The sequence below is a fragment of the Stigmatopora argus genome, chromosome 1, assembly GCF_051989625.1.
Source record: "Stigmatopora argus isolate UIUO_Sarg chromosome 1, RoL_Sarg_1.0, whole genome shotgun sequence".
In the NCBI taxonomy this organism is placed as follows: domain Eukaryota; kingdom Metazoa; phylum Chordata; class Actinopteri; order Syngnathiformes; family Syngnathidae; genus Stigmatopora; species Stigmatopora argus.
In genome coordinates, this window is record NC_135387.1 from 7,207,285 (window position 1) to 7,230,202 (window position 22,918).

Below are 22,918 nucleotides of genomic sequence, written 5' to 3' on the forward strand. Positions count from 1 at the left end.
ATGAATGAATGACTGTCCTTTTAGCACTAAGGGGTTCAACATTTTTCTCCATTACCAGATGTAAGAAATTCACAATTTGTATTCTAAAACTCTTTCAGCACTGGTATTTTACATGAATATCTTTTACTAATACTATTTGTCTGTCTCTTTATTTAGCTGCTTGTAGTAGGGTGTCATTAATGACAGTAATTATTTTGTAGTTTGAAGGTGAGAAACACTTCATAATTTTTAATTACAGGTCTGTATGACACATTCAAATGTCATTCATTCAGTTCAAATATATCTCAGTGACAAAATGATAAGGCTGGTTGTATTAAAGAAAGTAAAATCATCTAAAATATGTTATATTATAGCCCCAAATTTTTCAAACAATGAGAGTGGTTCTTGAACAAAGAAGGCAGGTTTGGGAGCACCATTTGCTGTAGAAATTAAGGTAACGAAATGACAGAACTTTAACAAGTGGACTAAATTGTGCTTACATTTATAGCCATTATTTTAGTTATTCTGAAGTTAGTTCAGCGACCAATGTGATTTTTGGTCTTTACTTAACAGAAGACAATTTGGTCCACGTGTGTAAAAACAAAGCAGGAAAAGCCACGGAAATGTTAAACATGAAAAATCAGGCTTTCTAAAACAATTCTTGTTCAGCAACTGAGGTACAAATATTATTCCAATGGCACAGAGGACGGTGTTCAAGGACAACAATTTCTTCGGTCTAAGACCTATTTCAGTCATATTGAGAGCAAATTGCTTTTAAACTTGAGCATCAGTAGGCAGTTCAGCATCAACCTTCTTTAATTTGGCAGCTAGCGCCGCATTCTCTTGTCGGATGGCCTTGTGGTCTTCCAGAATCCTCTCCAGATTAGCCACTGTTTTGTTGCTATTTTCTGTGTCAATCTGTGGACAAACAGGGTGTCAACAAATTCCTTATCATTCAGTTCAGAAGAAGCCAGCTAGCCGTGAGCTGGCCCCGCAGTGTTGCCAGATTTGATTTTTTGATCAAATTTGGGCTGCTTTTGAACGTTCAGTTTTTGTAAGGGACAGTTTTGATTAGCTTTCATCACTTTTAAACTTGTATGGTTACACCTTCACTTGATGCTTTCTTAGAGCAGCATCTTTTTTGCTTCAATTACCGTATTTTCCAAACTACAATTTGCTCGTTTTTATCGTTTGGCTCGGCGTGCGACTACTACGCAAGTGCGATTTACATGCTTGTTTGTTTGTTTGTTTTCTCTCTGAGCACCTGCAGCTTCTTATGTTGTCATTTTAGGCTATATAGTTATCTGAAAAAACTATTTTAACATATGCCTATTTCGCCTGTTGTTCTCCATTTCGTTATTGCGACGCACGTTTCTGATCAAACAAAAGAATCACACTCCCAAAAATGCGACTCATACTCCAGTGATGTATATATATTTTTTCTATTCATTGTGTATTCTTTGGCTACCGTGAAAAATTTCGGTATATCTGCCATTTTAGCAACTCTGGCAACCCTGTCCGCACCCTAGCAAAGTCCTACCTGCTCCTCTAAATCTCGTATCTCTCTCAGGATTGTACCAGTATCTTCAATGGTTTGGATCAACTGATTGCAGTTCTACACAAGAATAGTCAGACAAGAGTGAGAAAAATTACAAAGTTTAGGAGAAAATGTAACTGCAGAAGAGTTGTTCTTTCTTACTTCATGTAGAGCTGCCAGATACTTGTAGGACTTGCGGACCGACTCGTCCTTTTTGGCGTCCTGTCAGTGATGACAAAAAATAAAAATCACTTTCACTTTGTGTATCAAAGTAATTTTACGCTGTGTCATCAATCAAACAAATTTAAAAGGACCTTAAAGACAAGCTCATCTGTCACTGCAAATGTCCTGTCCAGTTTTCCTGTGAGGCTGTTAATCTCTTTTTGTAGTTCTTTAGTGTCAGACAAAATCTGTTAAAGGAAAAAATTGTGTAACAAAATAGTGGTTAAAAGTTCACAGTGTGACAGGCTTACTCACCTTAGTGATTTCTTCCTTCTGTCTCTTGATGTTGCCAACAATCTCCAAAATTCTTTGAGTGTATGCTGCCCGGGACACATTCTGGGGAAGACTTTCTAACTCGGAAACCTGTAATTCAAATTAATATTTTGTCTTTTGTTCACAAAATACCAATTGTAAAACTTGACGATGTCATTTCTGGCCTCCTGTCCCATTATTCATTTTGGGGCTTTATTGGGTAACTTCCTTGTTAACTCATGTTTCTGTGTCACTTATGGTGCTAGACGTCCAATCCATTTTGACTGGATTGGATGTCACCACCCATGCACCGTCAATGGGACTAAAAATTAAGCATTCACAGCCAACCCTCCCAGTTTAAATGTCGATCCTTGTCAGTAAAAGGAAATGAGTTAATTATGGGTCACTTGTTAATTTTAAATCTGTTTTTGCATATGATGAGTTTAATCTGATTTTGTAATTTGGCAATTTTTCATCTGGATTTGGGGACATTTTCAGGTCACTTCCTATTGCTCTCGGTTATAATTCTTTTCCCAATGACAATGAATACGGGCCGTTGAAAATGGGGTCTTAGCAAAAAGTATACATCTTAGTGCGCCTTGCTTTTGTGCAAATCATGTCAATTGGATAAAAAAAAATCTAGGATGACATACATTTTGAAATTTCAACATTTAAATGTTTCATTGGAAAAGAATGGGGCTTAACTTTATTTTCTGAAATCAGGTTTTATATTAGTATATATACATTTTATATTGCATATCTTAACTCCAGTACCAGCTGTTTGTATATTTCCTCCTTCTTCTTGGCCTCCTCTGTCGACACCCGGATTTTATCATGTAGCGTCTTGATTTCAGACAGCTTTTTGGATGATTCCATCTAGGAAAATACAGATGACCTAACTAGTGGCCGCAAAAAAACATAGGTAATACTATTTTCCTTTGCCTACTTACATCTCGATTACTGCAGATTTCTTTAAGTCTTCGGTGTTCGTCGATAAGAGGTGCACGGTGTTTCTCCCACTGAGAGGCCAGGTGAACTACGCGCTGCGCACTGGCCTCCACCATAGCCTACAGGAGAGAAGGCAATGATCGATTTCAACACCTGAATGTCATGAAATCCAGCTGTGTCAAACTCTCGTACCTGAAGTTTCACTATGTTGTTTTCAGCATCTGGTAGCAGGTCCATGGTTTTCTTCTTCAGCTTGATCTTTTCCTCCCACTCATTGTTCTGCAGCTCCCGTTGCTTGAACTCATCTAGTACCTTAATCAACCGGTGATGGATAAGTACGCCAGTCAGATTTCTTTTTTAATAATAATGGGAAATATGTGTGAGACAAAGAGATCGTTTGTGTCTGTAGCAATTGCTCATCGAAAAATGCCTGCACAACCATCAAGCCCCCTTTGTAAATTTTGCTGGTGATTCTTTGCTTCAATATGTCTAGAGTAAAGGTGATTGTGTCATCCATGTTTTGGACAACTGCACGCCTGAGCTGCACTGGATGCTGTACAGTCATATCTTGAGATACGAGCTTAATGCGTTCCGGGACCGAGCTCGTATGTCGATTTACTCGTATCTCAAATCAACGTTTCCCATAGAAATGAACTAAATTCAAATTAGTTCGTTACCACTCTCTGAAAAAGCACCCAAAAACAGGATATTACAATGGAAAAACATATTGTTATTGTTTGTAATTCACCATCTACTAACAGAGTAACAAATAACTAATGGTTATTATGTTTAATACTAAAATGAGACATTATTCAGTACAACGCAGAGTTCGCGGATGAGGGGGAGAGAGAGACAGAGAGAGACTTGACGGATGCGCTCATAAAATAACAAACTTTAAATTTAACTTAAATGAACTTAGATTCCTATACACACACTTTAAAAGAAGTTTTAATCTTACGTTACACTAAATTTTAACCTTGTGCAATAACCCAGGCAAAGAGGTTCATGTATTCCACCGCGGCTTTCGAGACGGACTTCCTGCTTCTCCATACGTATTGGCGAGCCAGCTCTCATATTTTTTTTTATTATTTTGTGCTTAATATCGATTGACATCATTCGCCTTTTCTTCGCACTACACTTCATTGCACCGGCTTACTTTGGAACCATTGTGTTTCCCTCAATTCTCCACTGACTAACGCAAAAAAAGAGGAAAAAATGCTACGCTCTGCCCAGTGTTCGTAGAGATCTTTGCATGAGGGAGATGCGGCGAGAAAGACAGTGCGCTGAAATTATAAGCAGCCTCTTGCGTCCTGGGTGTCTCGTATGCTTGTATCTCAAAATTTGTCTCGTATCTCAAGGCAAATATTTGCTCGGAATTTTACTCGTATCTCAAATTCCTCGTTTGTTGGGGCACTCGTATGTCAAGGTATTACTGTATTTATTTCCGATCGCTACAGCATGGGCTTACAATGGAGTACATTGCAACTAGAATCCATGATCAAATTTGTTGGCAAGAAATATATTCATCAATCATTCATACTTCATGGATTAGTTGTTGCAGGCAGTCAGTCTATAAACCTTCAAACCCTTATATAAATATATATTCTTTAAAACCAAATTTGAGGCCATTTGTCAGCCAATCGCTTAAACAATATTAACTTGTTCTGTTTGTGGCCAACATGCACCTTCTTACAATAGCGACCACACGAGTCATTGTGTACGAATAAAGCCGGACAGACAGACAGAATCTTGCTAATTATAGTGTTACAATGGGGAGGATGATGACTTTCAAGGCTGGCATTTTCTGACAAGGCAGTGGGATTAAGTCAATACAGGATTATTAGATAAATATGAATTCAACGAATGTTACAGAGTGAATAGGTCCGTCCTACCTGAACGTGAGTGACACTCAGGTGCTTCAGTTCTGAAGTTAGTTGGTCCACATCACTGCACAGTTGCTGAAACTGTTGCTGCAATGCAGCTAACTCTGTCTGCTGACTGAGCTGGGTATCACCATCTGACTGGTGTCCAGGGGATGGCATCGCTTCTTTTTCCTGATTAGACAAACATCATGAACTATTTTAGACCGTTCACCGTTTTCATTTAGTTTTTCTTTCTTTCTGGGGCCCACACCTGTGTAAACGTGAACTTCTGGGAATGGGTGAAGTGAGAGCCTTTTGTCAGTATGTGGTCAGTAGAAGCAGATCCCCTGAAGGATTGCAGCAGGTCAGACAAATCAGAGGTGGTGCCATGACCACTAAAGGCACTTTCCGCGGAAGGAAGGGCAACAGAGCGAAATTGTTCTTCAATTTTTTTACGCAATCGAGTTCGTTTTCTGGCCTTGTAGTCCTGTGAGAAGAGAGAACTGTTAAACATTGAAGTTGAAGAATTTAATTTCATTACAACACGTGTTAACCAAATGTGATTCTGAGTGCATATACTGGGTTTGGTTATGCTTTTACGGCTTACCACTTCAATCCTTTTAGGGGCAGTCGTTACTAAAGTGCATATTATTCAAAAGTGAACTTTATCTTAACTCATTTACTGCCAGTCCAGATTACAGTATCTGTAGTGATAGTAAGTAAAAATGGATTGGATGTCTATTGCCATGATACGTATACACACACACACTGCAAAAATTCATAAATTATAAATAAATAAAAACCCGTGCTCCCTCTGACCAAGATGCAGCCTCCTACCAAAATCGTACATTCACAGTCACCAGACAGAAAGAACACAGATTGCAGTAAATTCTCGTAGGACAAATTGGTTTATTCTTGTTTCTGTATATTTATATTCTGACATATTTCAGTAGGAGGGCTAACACATGACTGACCTGTGGAGTTAGACGAGACAGCATTCCCTGACTGTTCCACTCATTCTCCCACTCCTGAGTGGCACTGAGCTCAGCCGTGTGCTGCCCCAGTAATGACGCCGCCACACAGGTGTTATGGGAGAGCTGATCAGTTACAGGAGGAAGAAAATCTCGCCGGTAGTCATTTAGCTCTGAAATCATTTCACACAGCCACACACTTCAATAGGAGTCAGCAAAATCCACATCCATCTAGAACAGGCGTGTCAAACTCAGTTTGGCTTGGGGGCCACCTTCATGCCAATAGCCATAGGTTCCCTACCCCTGTTTTAGGGTAATTACAGGCCACTTTTTGTACATTTTGGGTCATTTGCTAATGGTTTTAGGGGAGTTCCCTGTTTGTTTCCTGTTGGTCACTTGTTTTCTGCCGATTTTGGGGCATTTCTAGGTTACTTGCAGTTGGTTTTGGGAAATTTTAAGGTTCCTTTTAACTAATTGGCTGCCTTTGACAGCACTGTTTTGACTGCTGGGGTGGAAGAACAAATGTGACTGTGGGTAGGAAATTGAGTAAAGCGCAGCAGTGCACATGGCAGATAAACCATAAAATTCAATTTTTATGGGGCCCGTGTTGAAAAAATAAGAGCATTTATTCTGAATTTACAGTATAAATGAGCATTAAAGTGCCTGTCAGGCAGAACAACACCACGGGCCACTTCTGGTCGTGCGTTTGACACCACTGATCTAGAATTATGTGATTAATCATCAAGCATTATTTAACCCTACCTTTCACAGATTTTTTCCCCAGATCTTTAATACAGTGAGGTAAACTGAGGGGCTGTGCATGGAAGCTGTGCAATGCTATGTTCTATGGATAGAAAAGCATGTCAGTATATTCTTTTTGATCATGACTCGATCAGACACACAGTAGCAAGAATGCCAATATTTTAAGCAGAATCCCGACAGCAAGGTGGAATTTTTAAGAGTTTACTTGTGTTTCACCATGCAATGGCAGCCTGCAGTTCGGAGGGAGCCAAGGGGTTGCCAGCTGGGATTTAATGGCAGCGGCAATAGCTCTCTGAAGAATGGCTGATTTGCCTATAGGAAGAAAACAACATGGTCAAGTTGTCAAAATGAGTAAAATTGCTCATGCTAAGAATATGGACAAGTCGCCTAATGGCTGTCGAGGTCATATTTGGCTCAAGGGAAGCACAGCACACTATTTTTAAAAATATAGTTGTGAGCCCAAGCAATTTTAAAATTCGGATTGTAGATTAAAAAAAAATTGAGGTCAATCTCAGTGATATATTTAAGTGATTAAACACGGCGGTAATGCAAGCTGACAGTAAGGGTCCAAGTGGAAGGTTTTCAAACAGTTTTGTAACAATCCAGCTTAGGCAAGCTAAAAAGCTAAACACCCGCCTCATAATGTAATCATTTTCGTTAACCATTTGGATTATTTATGCATAATGTCTGTATGGTTTTTGCTTAATTAAGACACTCCTAATTTGTAGTGGAATTGCTGAGAGGTATCTGTACCCCAATATAGTGTACAGTCAGTATTGATTTTCGACTAGATTTACTAATTTACTAAAAACCTACATAATGTCACAAACTAATTTTGACCTACTGTATTTTCTCGCATACAAGCTGTATTTGTACCTAAAAAAAATGATGACTGAATCAAGGGTACGGCTTATATGCGAGAAAATATGGTAATTGAAAGCAGCATCTTTCTTAACCATCAAAGAATTACAGCGTTGCTATACTCTTTTTCACCAGTAGATGTCAGCAAATTAACATTTACTATCTGTTGGTTATTTTCTGTTTTGCAGTAAGAAAAAAAAATACGGGATGAATTACTAACTTTCTTATGATATTAACGCTAATAATGTGCTTTTGATTCATACAGTATCTTAGAAATACCACGTGCAATTATTTTTCTTTAGATTTTCCCTTCAAATTAACATATTTGTACTCCCTATTAACACCATGGATATGGAGGTGAAAATTGTGAATCAGGGGGCGGCTTATATGCGAGAAATTGTCAAATTCAACTATTTTAAGGCTATTAAGGGTGTGGCTTTTATGCGAGAAAATACGGTATTTCACGCCTACAAAGAATGGAGCATATTGGATTAGGTTTTATGAGGGTGGCGATCATGTACCTGCGGGTTGGTCTGAGGCCTCGGCACTTTCTCTAGGCAGTTTCTCCACAAGAAACATTAGCAGGGAGCGTATCTCAGTTTCACTGCTGTAGAGGAAGGTTTGATAACCTATCTCACCTTTATAACCAATGTCCTGCAAACACATTTAATATTTCATCCTTAGGTCAACTGAGTTTTTGTCTGACAAGTTATTCAGTGACAGCAACTCTTTTATGAGCATTTTTACCTGACAGGCTTGTGCCAGACTCATGCCCACCCTGAAACGAGCCGACATGGCAGGTGGAAGGGAGGTTGGCAGCACGGTGCCTAATGCAGGGTCGATCACCCGGATACATCTCACCACTGCCTCCACAATCAGTTCACTGGTGAAGTCTTTGATGCTAGTAACTTCTTCACTTAGCTCTCTACCAGAAGTAGAACAAATGTATTGGAATGTATTATTTTTAACTCCCATCTTACAGTGTACACTCATGTGTTTCAATCATATGATGGCCATGAGCAGTTGGCCAAAGACAGTTTAACCCCTTATAGGCACACCTTTAAGTAATTGATGGCCATCCAATAGATTTTGACTGAGTGAGGCTTTCCCACTCAAAACGGATTGGACGTCTAGCGCCATCAATGCCACTGAAACATGAACATTGTTGCCATTGGCAGGCAATAATTTAAATACTATGGCGCAAAAAAGTAAATAAATAAATAAATAAATTCTGACTGCAACAAATTTCTTATGATGATGTAGTTGAGGATTTCTTTTCACAAAAGGCCAGGAAACATTACATTCAGATTTTATTATATTTGAAAAATATTTTTGGGTTTAAATTTATTCTATTGTTTGTAGTTCAAGGTTTGTATAATTTACATTAGTGTTTATATATTGGCACATGTGTATACTCCTAAATTAGGGCAAAATTATTTTGTGGCTGATATACCATGTGAAAGAAAAAGTATTTGATCAACTTAAATATATTACAGTGGTACCTCGACATACGATCGTAATCCGTTCCGAGACTGAGATCGTATGACGAGATTCTCGTAACTTGAGCGGACGTTTCCCATTGAAATGAATTGAAAACAAATTAATTCGTTCCAACTCTCTGAAAAAATCCCAAAAACAGGATATTGGATTGGAAAAAAATGTTTTATTTCTTCTAATTCGCCATCTATTAACAAAGTAACACATAACTAGTGGTTTAATAGTAATAAAATGTGTTTAATCTAACTAAAATTGGGCAGATTTCGCCGACGGGAGACGTTTGGGGGCGTGGGTTCTTTTTTTTTTCCACGACAACGCACTCGTAAACGGAACAAACTAATTTAAATTAACTTGGATTAATATATACAGACACTCAAACATACGTTTAATGTAACTTTACACAAAACTGAATTCTAATTTTGTTGTAATCTTTTGTTACCTTCGTTTTCCGGGTTGGCGGTTTGCCACACCTCCACCCTCACGTTCGCTATCGATGGGCTGTTTGCTGTTGTGCTACGTATTCCCTTCAAAATATTCAGAAAATGATTCACACAAATGTCCTCACAATAGGATAACCCACGACCACTTGCCAACGAGAAATAGTCTTGTAGTACATTTTAGCGGTCGCTCCTCTGCTCGTGGGGACATCGGGGGCACCGACTCGCAACTCCCTCGTTGTAATGGGTCTGGTCGCAACCTGTGTTCCCTCTAAGCTGCGCGCGTGCGCAATTGCGCACTACTCTCGTCTTCTCTGCGCAGCAGCAATCATATGGCGCGCAGTAAAAAAAAAAAAATCGGAATTTTTTTTTTTTTTTTTTTTTTTTTTTTAACCCATAATGGCGCCGTTTAAGCGGCAGCCAGTGGCAGTAGCTCTGTCCACTTATGTTTTTCGTGTTTTACAGCATGTTTTACATGAAAAATGGACAGGTCGCCGAATGGACGTTCTGCCGAACGTTCATTCGGCGACCTGCCCGTCTGTCAAACGTCCGTCGGCGAAACGTCTTTAGGCGAATCATCCGAGTACCGATGATGTCGCTCACACTGGTACTCAGTGCGCTCAGGGAGGTTGACTTTCTGCTCAGACCAACGAAAAATTAGAGGGAACATTGGTCGCAACCGCTTTGAACAGCGCCTATGAGAGAGAGTTGCGACCGGAAATATTCCGAGGAGGGAATTGCGGGCCGGTGCCGCTGGATGTTATGAGCAGCGAACGAGAAGTAATATAAAACTCCTCGTATTAGATAACAATAACAGGAAATCAACAGCTGAGCTTACCCACGTATTGATTGTGGGTAATGAAGTTTTATTCTGAGAAAGAGTGCCATTGCCTATTGGCGTTGTGTGCACGAGTATACTTCATTACACAGAAAGCCCTCTTTTTCCCGCGCATGCGCGTTGTGCGTTTCCTGGTCGCAACTCGTCTGAAGAACTCATTCGGTGCTCGTAGTATTGTTATACACGAAAGATATGCAAAAAAGACAGTGCCATGGCCACCTGGCTTGGTCGCATCACGAAATTTTGATCGCATGACGGGCGAATTATTCGATCGAAATTTTCGTCGTAAGACGAGAATATTGTATTACGAGCCGTCGTGTGACGAGGTAACACTGTATTTTGTTTGTACGTTGTGTGTGTGTGTGTGTGTGTGTGTGTGTGTGTGGCTGTGTACCTTTTTCTCCACCTGATTATTATTTATTTGAAGGGTTATACAGTATACTGCAATATTTGCACAATAATACGCAATAAACCAGCATTTATTAGGATACACGCCACTGGACTATTATCCACAGATGTGTGAATTGCATTATGATATTTTATACCTAGAATCATTGGCCTGCAAAATCTATAAATATAAATTACAGTGCTTAAAAGTGAAGGGGAAAAGGGTATTGGTTTATGGTATGAAAATGACATTCGGACCCTTGTTTTACATTATTTTTAACACTGACATGTCTCCTTGCCTTTAACTTCTACTTCTACCAATGGGATAGTAAATGTATTCCTTGTGAATGAATACATTATCTGTCAATCTATGAATTATTGCACTCCAGCGAAAGCAAATACTTACGTGCCGACTTGGCTTAGGGCGTGTATCAAGATTTTGTCAACTTCTTCCATCTCGGGTGTTCGAATCAACGCTCAGAATTCAAGTAGTACATCCAAGCATGTAGCTTTCTATGCAGCCAGTCAATAACTAAAGTGGGGCTTCTCCATGATGGCCAGACAGCAGAGGAACAAGCCTCATTCAGTTAGCATGTGGCTACTAATGCAGAAGCACCCAGCTCCAAGAGTACATGCTATTCTTCGAGGGAAGCTAAGCGTATTATAAACGTAGAATTTTACTAGCAAAGACTTAAACAAGCTGTTTTATCCGACTATATTTTGACAACTGAATGCCTTCTACAGAGGAAAAAGTAATATAATATTAGGGGCGGGGAAAAGAATACAATGGTTCCTGGGAGATGAAGTGCTCTCCCCTGAATGATCATTCAAGCAAACGGCAATATTACTACATTTCCCAGAAGGGGTTTCGATTCCAGTCTCATGACAAAAGTTGCGAGAATGGTTGAATTCAGCGTCACTTATTTTTTGAGTTGGGTGTACATAAGAAAATCTAGGAATACATTTATCTCACGGCATTTCAATAAAAAATGACTAAATAATATATATTTTAGAAGCGGATCGATACATTTTACAACAATACAAGTGTTGACCAATAGGTGGCAGTAACACATTGTAAAGCTTTTGTTTTAAAGGTAAACCGAAGAAGACCACTAGCGGAGCCACTCGGCTAACCTGGTGATGTTATTGCTCTCTGTGTTAGTGTAGATGGAAGGGTCTTTTTTAAAGAGCCTCTTTGATCCAAAAAGGAGATTTTAAAATGGCAAGCGATGAGGAAAGAGGGGTGGTTCGAGTCAAAGTAAAGGTATGTCGGCCAGTCAGCCTACAATCTTGCTACCTAGTGTATAAAATGTTTTTGTTTTATTTATTTTTTCATGTAAAATATTAAATGTGTAACCTGTACCCTATCATTTCATTGACTTGTCACAGACAGTCGCATCGTGGTACCGCTGAAATTGTCACCTTTGTTGTGAAAGCAGGCGTGCGTTGACGTCATGTTTTGGGGGATAATATTACCACCCTTACCACCCTTATTAGAACGACACTGAATATCCAATTTAAGACATCGCCCAGTAAGAATGACCAACCTATTTAGAGTTCCTGAGCACTAACGTCAGTCTTCCAGGGTGACGTCACCTTGTGCGCACAACAACACGCGTGCTTCACTGCTGTGCATCACTTGGTAAAATTTATTTATTTTTATGAATGACTTCTAGTTTTAATATGCACTAAAACAAATAAAACATAAATAAAATAATAATAAAAATTAAAAAAAATAAATGAAACAAAATGGTATAAATTGGTAAAATCAAATGGAAGTGACATTTGTTCACTAAGTATGGTGTGCAGTGTGTCATTTTTTGAGCCTACTTGGAAATATATTCAGTTCTGGAAATCCAGTTCTCAAGCAGCATTATTCAAAAAAGTAATTGAAAATGAAAATCAATACTATTGGTTAAGACAACTCTGATTGGCTGGCAACCAATGGCATGAGCTGGGATAGGCTCCAAATGAATGAATAAATGGTTAAGACAACTGTGTATTGTTACATTCCTTCATTCATTTTCCGTACTGCTTATCGTCACAAGGGTTTCGGGCGGTGCTGGAGCTCAGCCCACTCAACTATGAGCACCAGGGGGGAGACTGAATTGGTGGCCAGCCAATCGCGGGGAACAAGGAGACGGACAAGCATTTACCACTAACACCTAGGGGCAAGTTAGATTCTTCAACCAGCCTACTATGCATGTTTTTGAGGATGTAGGAGGAAACCAGAGTACCTTAAGAAAACCCACACAAGCATATGCAAACTCCCCACAGGAAGGTCAGAACCCACCGTGGATTGAACCCTCAATCTCAGAACTCTTAGGCCGACGTGGTAACCAATCCCAACTGGGCTGCTCCACTATTGTTACAGTTTCTAATGGAAATTGATATTTACAAAAGTGTGTCCTTATTTTTGGAGTTAAGACAAGAGTCATTTTTGTCACAGTCTACATTTTAGATATGGTTATAGCTGGGGGACCATCATGATTGCAAACCTGTATAAATATATGTATAATTCTTAACTTGATCACAGCTTTTGATGGTGATAGACAAGCAGATTTGGGCTAATGATTATAGTTTTTATTATTGGCCTCACAGTAACTTTGAATATTACCATTTCCAACACCAGTCTAAAATTATAGATTAATTTGGTTACTTTTGTTGGCAATGGACATCCAATCCATTTGGATTGAGACGGCTAGCAGCGATCAAATGCAAGGATTCCTCTATGCTTTAAGTAGACATGGCCGATAAAACAGTAATGACAGTCATCGTCAACTTTTTTTTTTGTCAACAATAATACAGTAATCCCTCGATTATCGTGGTTAATGTAGACTAGACATGACCGCGATAATCGAAAAATCGCTAAGTAGGGTCACCCCTATTATATCTTTTTTTCTTTCTTTCTTCAGTGCTAAGTCCTAGTAGTGGCTTCCGCTTAGGAGTTTCAGCATGGATTTTCACATTTTTATGAACTTTAAAAAAAAATTAATAGCAGAAAAAAATCGCAAAGAAGAATTCCTGATTCTAGTGTAGTTGCAATAATCGAGGGAAGACTAATAAGAACTTTCGAACATCACAAAGAATGGGGGTGCTGATGCGACGGGAACACTGGTTCCAGACCAACGTTCAGTAGACGAAGAAGATGGTGAGGAACAGCTAATCAATTAGCAGACTTAGCAATAGAGCGGCGCACATAGAGAATGAAAGTGAAAGGAATATAACACAGCCAAAATGAACAATTATGAGATGCAGGACAACACCACACCTACTTGCTGATTATTTTATTTATTTTATATTGCACATCAACTTGTGGTTCTAAAACAAATTTATAAAAATAAAGATACCTGTCAAAATTTCTGCTGGTTTTATTATTCAGTACTTTTCAAAGTGTAAGGAGGGAGTTATCTTATCTTGATTGCACAACAGAACAACAAAAACACTTTAAAAATATTCAGATTTTATATTCTCTTTTTAAGTAAGGTAACATAGTTACTTTCATAATTGAATAGCGAGGAAAGTAAATTATTTAGTTATTCAGAGAAGTTTGAAGTTTCAAATTTGAAACAAAAACGAAGTGATAGTTATCGTGATAATTATCAATATCGACTTATTTATTTATTTTTGGTGATAAGATTTTTTGTCATACCACCCAGGCCTATTTACAACACGAGTCAACAGTGCTACAAAAAAAGTATCACCAGCCAAATATGTCATGTATATAGGCCCATTTTTTTAATAGATTGTAATGGAATGTTTTGTAATATTTTTCAGAAATGTGATGGGTCACTTCCAACAGAGTTTCGCTCCTTTGCTGTTGATCCCCAAATTACATCATTGGAGGTGTTGCAGCATATTCTAATCAAAGCATTTGATTTGAATGGGTAAGACTAACCTTATGATGAAAATGTATCAGGTAAATCGGTTTTCACTGTGTCAAAAATGTTTGTTTTTGTCAAGTAGGAAGCGAAATTTTGAGGTCAGTTACATGTCTCGAGGCGTCAACGTTGCAGAGATGTACCTGTCTTTGATGTCTGATGGAGATTTGGATGCTGCGTTTGCTAGCGCAGCCAAACCATATCTACAACTCAAAATGGATGTAAAACCTTCAGAAGACAGTAAGAGCACAAAACATATTGCGCGCACTGTACCCTTAGGACAACTCACTACAACTCAAAAACCTATTTACAATTTGTCACTCTGATTAATATTAGGCCCTGTTATGGAGGACTGGGACATCATAAGCCCCAAAGATGTCATTGGCTCAGAGCAACTTTTAGCAGAGAGAACAAAGTCTTTGGCATCTGCAGCACTTCCTTTCACCCATTCTTTAATGTCCCAGGTATATTCTCAACCTTCCCTAACCTTCACCAAACTTGCATGTTTTTATTCAGGTGTGGTTTAAACATTTATTTTCAGGTTGGCCGAACGCTGACGAGAGTCCAGCAGGCATTCAGCTGGTCTTACGGGGAGGAGATCAAGCCTTTTAAGCCCCCTCTTACTGACACTGAGTTTCATAGTTATCTCAATGGCCAAGGACAGCTGACACGCCCCGAGGAACTAAGGCTACGAATTTACCATGGTGGTGTTGAGCCTTCACTACGAAAGGTCCATATTTTATTAAATACAGTGGTACCTCGAGATACGAGCTTAATGCGTTCCGGGACTGCGCTCGTATGTCGATTGTGACTTTTTTCATGGCAACGCGCTCGTAACATAACATAAACAAATTTAAATGAACTCGGATTACGATGCAGACACACTCAAAAATAAATGTAATCTAATCTTGCTCTAAACTTAATTCAAATTTTGTTTTAAATTTGTATAACTTTCTTCTCCCGGGTTGGCTCTATTTGCCCTGCCTCCACCCTGGCTTTCAGCTGCAGCTAAAAGGAACCCATTGAGGGGTGTTCGCTTTTGTCTTCTCTTCAAAAGATTCCGAAAATTATACACACAAATGTCCACACAATAGGATAACGCACGACCACTTGGCAACTTGCCCGGGAAGTAGTACTCCTCTCGTATTAGCGATCAAGCTCCGCCATTCTGCACTGACTAAGGGAGGAAAAAACACTGAAAAAATGCAACACCGCCTAGTGGTCGTAGAGACATTACACAAGGGAGTTGCGACCAGAAGGACAGTGCCCATGATGTTCTTGTGAGCAGCATCTCGCGTCCGCTGTATGCTCGTATATCAAAATTTGTCTTGTATCTCAAGATAAATATTTTCAAAATGTTACTCGTATCTTAAATTGCTCGTATTTCGGGGCACTCGTATGTCAAGGTATTACTGTACTCACTTAACGATTGAACAGACTTTACGTCATGGACTATTGCTTTCAGGTTGTCTGGCGATACCTCCTCAATGTCTACCCAGATGGACTGAGCGGTCAGGAAAGAATGGACTATATGAAGCGAAAGACGAGAGAGTATGACCAACTTAAGAAAGAATGGACAGCCCACGTCAGTCACGAGGATCTTGAATTCATCCGGGGAAATGTACTCAAAGACGTCTTAAGGACAGACCGTGCCCATCCCTACTACGCAGGCTCAGAAGACAGTCCGCATTTGACCGCGCTCACAGATTTGCTGACTACCTTCGCCATCACACATCCGCAGGTGCTTGATTTGCGTGATTTAATAGGAGGCGGGTATCTGTGCAAGTTTAAGATCAATATTGAAAATATTTTATGATCGATTTCATTGTTCAGCTCGGTTATATTTAATCGGCTATATGCAAACTGACAGAATTTATAGATTTTGAATAGTCCCTCAAAAAAGTCTAAAGTTGATTGTTTCATTAAAGTACACTCCAGATGCGGTCAACTGTAAAGCAAAACACATTAAAAAAAGAAAATTTTGCTCATATAGAGGACTAAAACACAAACTACATAATTTTTCTCAAACACTTGCTACCTTAATATAATAGTTAGCCTAATATAGTGAGGTAATATAGTAAGCAGTAGTTTAAAAAAACAAAACAAAAACAAAGATCGTAAAAATACACGAGATCGGAGTATATTGGTCTTCCAAAGTTGGAGAACATTTGGGTTTGACAATTTTTGTGAAATAAACCTTCACCTCTTTTTATTGTATGCCATATGTTTATCAAAAACAGATGAATACATAAAAGACTTGATTGGCTCATTTTACGGCTGATTCAAAATCTTTAAGATTGTTTATTTTTTTGTTTACAATACTAAGCATAATTTGTTTAACAGGGTTCCAAACGTGCACAAATAATAGCATTTTCTCTTGATTAGAAGCTAGGTGTTCCTCCATCTCGTTTTCTGAACGCTTCATCCTCACTAGGGTTGTGGGGGGTGCTGGAGCCTAGCTCAGCTGACTTCGGGCCAGAGGCGGGGGACACCCTGAATTGGTGGCCAGCCAATTGCAGGGCAGAAGAAGACAACCATTCACGCTCACACTCATACCTAGAGCCAATTTAGAGTGTCCAATCAGCCTACCATGCATGTCTTTGGAATGTGGGAGGAAACCGGAGTTCCCGGAGAAAACCCACGCAGGCCCGGGGGAAAACACAGGTGGAGCGACCTGGGTTTGAACCCAGGTCCTCCACTGTGAGGCCGACGCGCTTACCACTCTTCCGCCGGGCCACCCTGTTCCTCAATTTTTAGGGGTTATTCCAGACTTAATTGGTTTTTCTTCTTTTTTAAAAGATTTCATCTCATGGCAACTAAAATAATAGGGAAATGCCATGGTATAGTTTGTTCAATGTTGATTACTTAAAATTTGACAGGTGGGATGTAAAGGCCCCCCAATTCTGTAATGACCAACAACATCAAGAGAGAAATCTTAATGAAAAATGGTTCTTGTTTGTTGAAAAATATAGCAAAAAAAATGAAAAATATGCATGTATACTTCTTACTTTTCAGATATCGTACTGTCAAGGAATGAGCGATATCGCTTCCCCTATCCTTGCCGTGATGGACAACGAAGCCCATGCCTTCATTTGCTTTTGTGGCATTATGAAACGCTTGGAGGGGAACTTCCGGCCTGATGGACAGCTCATGTCTATTAAATTCCAGCATCTAAAATTACTTCTGCAATACTCAGATTACGAGTTCTACTCGTACCTGCTTTCCCGAGGTGCTGACGACCTTTTCTTTTGTTACCGCTGGTTACTTCTGGAGCTCAAGCGAGAATTTGCCTTTGACGATGCTCTCCGGATGCTGGAGGTGACTTGGAGTTCCCTGCCTCCTGACCCACCTGAAACTGAAGTGGAGCTCTTTGGACCACCGGTACGCTCTGACAAAACACGTTTCAAAGATAGGGGAAGCATCCTTGGGCGTGACTGGGAAATAAAAGAGAAGCAGCGTCGACAACATATGCTTCGACCGTCAAGAGAGGAACACGATGTCAGTTGGAATAATCTCAGTGAGGACAAAACCGAACCTGGAAGTGATCGGGCAATTGTGGGGAATGCAAATTCGGTGGCTCCTTCACTCGAGGAGAGTTTTGGGGAATTTAAATATTATACTGCCCAAAATGAAGATTCCTTGAACATTAAACAGCAACAGAGTTTGACTGACGGATCGTTATCACGCATTCCAGTTCGTCAGTCCACCACTGACAGTGAGGAGGATCTCGGAGAAAGAACGCCGCTAATAAAATGCAAAGCATTTTCCCCAGACTCTCCAATTTCTAAGAATGACACTGTAAAGCATTCCTCTTTAGCCTTACCTTCCAGTTGTTCAGGGGCGATTCCCGACTCTCCGCCGCAAAATTCCTTCAGTTTCACTAGCAGTGGAAGAGAGGCCTTATCACGAACTGTCCCAAAAGTAATCACATCTTCTGCGCAATTGCTCAGGAGTACGGGCTTGAATTTGACAAACCCTACCGTCAAACAATGTGCGACGTCTCACACACATACCAATCGGTCTTTTCTCTCATCACCAATTTTGCCTTTTGGAAGAGGTCCTTCACAACCTTCTCCCAGCAACAAACCCTCAATCACCCCTTCTGCTAACATAGACTGTTCCCCCAAAGTGGAGATCACAATCAAACCGTGTTCTCTCCCACCTCCCCAAGAGTTCGGAAAGGGCAATCCCTTCATGCTATTTTTGTGCTTGTCCATCTTGCTGGAACACCGGGACCACATCATCAAGAACAGCCTGGATTACAATGAACTCGCCATGCACTTTGACCGTCTCGTGCGTCGCCACAACCTCAGCAGGATCCTGCAGCGAGCAAAAGCCTTATTTGCAGACTACTTGCAGAGTGAAGTGTGGGAATCGGAGGAAGGGGACGAGGTTAGCTCCGACTCTCCGACATCTGCCAGCGCCGTTCAATACTCCCCGTCTTTAACCATCGCCGCTCGTCCTATTTATAGCCCTTTATCATTCCCTCAGACATCAACTCGGAACTCCACCTATAACCTCGCGACAACCATTCCTTCTCCAACAGCTGAAGTTTCCCTTTCGCATATGTCATGATTTGCACAAGTGTCTGGACTATTTTAAAAATGACTTGTGTGTGGAATTGGACATTAAAGCATCTGGATGCTTGACTACATACAATACATGAATGGTTACAGTACTGATCATAACATGTTATACTTGGAGGTACGGAAGTACTGAATAGAGGTTTTTGTCAGTGTTGCACCGATACCATTTTTTGAGCTGGCGATACAATTTTCTCAGATTGTTTGGTATTGGCCAAAGCCGATATCTTACCTATATTTACCACTTTTTGGGGAAAGGTATATTTTAAAAAAATCTTTGACTACTAAATTAGTGCAAACTCCATTGTCTGTAAAGCAATATGTACCATGGCTTGGTCACACACTTAACTCATTATTCGGCATTGATGGTGCTAGATATGGAATTCATTTGAGGAGGAAGCGGTGACTGCGAATGAACCAACTTTCATTCGCTGCCCACCTCCTTCATCAAATGGATTGGACATTTACTAGAAACAAACGCATTGGTGGGGATTTGTGTCTTGGCCAAAGGAAGAAGCGATTTTATTTTTTAATTCCTGGCTACCATTGATGGTGGTAGACCACCATTTGAAGTGGGAGGGCACAGACAAATGGGAGTCGACCAGTTATAAAGTTATTGAAATTCACATCACAAGGATGATTGAACGCAACGCAACTGGACTTCTATTACCATCTTGGGCGACAATTGCTCCTTATTTATGGCGATGTTGGTATCTTAGGTACGGCGACCAGCGTTTATATTGCATACCATCGGCAAGTCATTTCTTAGTGCTCCCTGACACCGATGAAAACTTTTTTGTGCCGTATTGTACCAATACAAGTATCTGTGCAACACCGCTTTTCATTAATCCTTCAAAGTTGACAATGCATGCTTTACATTGATCTAGTTTTCTGTTTTTTTACGGTGAGTATGGGTAAATTTCCCCAAATAATACAATCCTAGCGACTTAACTCTCTAGATGTCATTGACAACAGACGATAATGACCGCAAATACATATGTTAATGCATATAGCCATTTTGCCGCCTTTTTTCAATGGTGTATAACTTAACAACACCATGTGAAAAAGCGTTGCTCAGAGTATTTTAGTATTAATACAATTTTCTTAGACCTCTGCTAATGGAGATAATCATGTTTAAACACAAAAAAATGTACCGCTTACAGGGATGGACATTTTTGTGACATCAGTTATACCCATGCACATACTGATGGGCATGTTAAAATGGGTATTAATGACATCACGAGGAAGGGCGGGCAATCTGGAATACAGAAACTTGATTGGCTAAAAAAGGACTTGGCTAAAATGTTTGCCACCACATAGCATGTCTTCTATTTTTTTCATTTTCTCCACTATTATATGTCAGAAAATGTAATTCTATGGCATTTTTCCCCCAAAGTATTTAACTACATTCTTTCCATTTGGATGCACATGATTATGTGCTATCTGTCCTTTTAAGACAAACCTAATACATTTACCAGTCTCGGTAAATAAACTAATTTCATTGCTCTGAAAATTCTAAGCAGATACTTCACATATGGAACAACAATGCCTACATCTGCTACTTGGCCAATAAAACAAGTCTAACTGCTGTCTTTTAACTGTCATGTCATCAAAAGTGGCCTTAATTTGGCTATTTTTAAGCTCCATCTCCCAAAGATTTGTTATTTCTATTTTTAGTCATTGGTATTTTTTTTTTACATTGTTTTCAGAAGACCTCATGCATATGAACATCTTATCTCATTTTCTGAAATGCTTTATCCTCATTAGGGTCGCGTGGGTGCTGGAGCCTATCCCAGCTGACTGCAGGCCAGAGGCGGGGGACACCCTGAATTGGTGGCCAGCCGATCGCAGGGCACAAGGAGGCGGACAACCATGCACACTCACACCCATACCTCGGGGCAATTTAGAGTGTCCAATCAGCCTACCATGCATGTCTTTTGAATGTGGGAGGAAACCGGAGTACCCGGAGGAGACCCACGCAGGAGAACATGCAAACTCCACACAGATGGACATGACCTGGATTTGAAGGGACACCAGAGCTGTGAGGCCGACGTGCTAACCACTCGCCCCACCGGCCCTGCATATGAACATTCATACTTATTTCCACCCAAGAGAATCTATTTTTTTGTTTTCTTTCTTTGTTAGCGAGAGATAACAATGTATGATGTTATTTTTCTTTATAAGTGAACAAAGACAAATATTTCTTACATTTCAAGACAAAAGTCAATGACCAGTTACAGACAGAGGCTGTCAATTGTGTGCCTCTATCCTCATTTTCTTGACTGTTGACGTCTATATATAGTACTACTCTATATGACCCAGTCACTATTTCAAGAAATGAAAACATTAAGCACTTTTTTTCTGTTTTGTTGAACAAAATAAACCTTTATGTCACCTTTTAATAGCTTCCATTTCAGCCATTGTTTTTTATATTGTTGCTTCTGTGAGCTGTCTGAAGTGTAATGTGATGCTGCATCCTTAGAGAAGTGCCTCATTTTTCGGAGACAAACTTTCAAGTGTATTTTCATTTGTGCTAAAAATATCTCACGCTAAGCTGTAAAAACGACTGCCTTTTTCGCTGATTAGATAAACAGTACACTCGTGTTTTTGCAGCATTTAAATGAACTGGTTACTTCCATGATCCAATGAGACAACCTAAATTTTAATATAAACTGTTGTTTGGCCCCATTTGTTTACATGTAAATTGAGACTGAATCAAAAATCTCAGCAATCCAAAACAACTAGTAGTACGCCATTGCGGTCAACTTTTCACTTGTATCATGCAGTTATTTACTATCTTCAACAAAGAAGAGTGTCTCATTTGCAATTGTATTGGGACTATAATATTGCTTGCATTTTCATGTAAAAAAATATGATGGAAAAATGACCCTATTAGGCATCCCTTCTAATTCTGTTGATTGTGTCCTAGTTTTGTCCGTTTGGTAGTTCTGGAACCTCAAGCACAAATGTCACATGATACTGTATGATGGAACTATGAGCTGGATTTATACACATTTGAAAATATATACATAACTAACTCATTGGCTGACCCTGACGGCGATAGACATAAACAACTTTCGTTAGTTCGCTGCAAACCTTCCGTTCACAACAAAAGAATGATTGGACGTCTATCGTCATCAATGGCACTGAGCAAAGGGGCCTTTTTATGACAAACATTGTGCTACTTGAATTGAGGCATATTTCAGATGTTTGTTGCCTTTCTTGTTGTCTTATTTTTTTAAATGTTTTATCATTCTTATACACATATTCTCTTCCCTTCCAACCCTCCATGTATGAATAATATATTTGAATGACTGGACTGAACGATTTCCAGTACGTAAGAAAAAAAATGCAAAATTTCAGAGCAGTTACACTTTTTAATTGATGAATTGTATAATGGGCACGAATAAATATTCTCTGGCAAAAGGTTTGGCTATGTAGAGTGTTTACATCACTAAAAATCACTAAAAAAAAATCATTTTTAAATTATCGTGAATACAAACATTTTCTGACCTTTGACCTCATTGCTGTCAAATGTAATATCGCTCACCTCTTCTGTTTCATATTACAAACATGTATGTTTGATAATAATCCCTTTATTTATTATTCATTCTTATCTTGAACGCAAACAACTGACTGACCGACTGACATACGTAATCACGGTTCCATATTACATAATATGCATACATACATAAACTCCATTTACTAGCAGAGGTAATAAAAGCATCATTACTAGGAAGCTCACTTGGCTAATTTAAAACAAAAATAAGCATACAGTAATCCCACAAATATTGTGGTTAATGTAGACCAAACATGGCCGCGATAATTGAAAAATTGCAAAGTAGGGTCACCCTATTATATATTTTTTATTCTTTTTTTATTTTCTTCCGTGCTGACTCTA

General features: G+C 39.5%; 2 protein-coding genes across 3 annotated transcripts; one reads left to right on the forward strand and one right to left on the reverse strand.

Annotated features, from left to right (window-relative positions):
• Positions 1 to 189: 189 nt before the first annotated feature.
• On the reverse strand, positions 190 to 11,340 carry ccdc22 (CCC complex scaffolding subunit CCDC22). Its single transcript, XM_077612679.1, has 16 exons — positions 10,960 to 11,340; positions 8,142 to 8,319; positions 7,916 to 8,048; positions 6,739 to 6,845; positions 6,534 to 6,615; positions 5,775 to 5,944; positions 5,072 to 5,287; positions 4,831 to 4,992; positions 3,131 to 3,250; positions 2,941 to 3,057; positions 2,765 to 2,866; positions 1,994 to 2,101; positions 1,831 to 1,926; positions 1,679 to 1,738; positions 1,520 to 1,594; positions 190 to 897 (listed from the first exon to the last, which is right to left on the reverse strand). The coding sequence occupies exons 1-16, from the start codon at positions 11,007 to 11,009 to the stop codon at positions 754 to 756; spliced, it is 1,920 nt and encodes a 639-aa protein (XP_077468805.1). The 5' UTR covers positions 11,010 to 11,340; the 3' UTR covers positions 190 to 753.
• A 278-nt stretch (positions 11,341 to 11,618) lies between these two features.
• tbc1d25 (TBC1 domain family, member 25) lies at positions 11,619 to 21,419 on the forward strand. Of its 2 annotated transcripts, none has more exons than XM_077608295.1 (7): positions 11,619 to 11,817; positions 14,331 to 14,440; positions 14,517 to 14,674; positions 14,771 to 14,898; positions 14,976 to 15,164; positions 15,900 to 16,175; positions 17,450 to 21,419. In XM_077608295.1, the coding sequence occupies exons 1-7, from the start codon at positions 11,773 to 11,775 to the stop codon at positions 19,007 to 19,009; spliced, it is 2,466 nt and encodes an 821-aa protein (XP_077464421.1). In that variant the 5' UTR covers positions 11,619 to 11,772; the 3' UTR covers positions 19,010 to 21,419. The 2 variants fall into 2 exon arrangements, with proteins under 2 accessions (XP_077464421.1, XP_077464422.1); XM_077608296.1 differs by having other exon boundaries at positions 11,620 to 11,817; positions 14,520 to 14,674.
• The last annotated feature ends 1,499 nt before the right edge of the window (positions 21,420 to 22,918 follow it).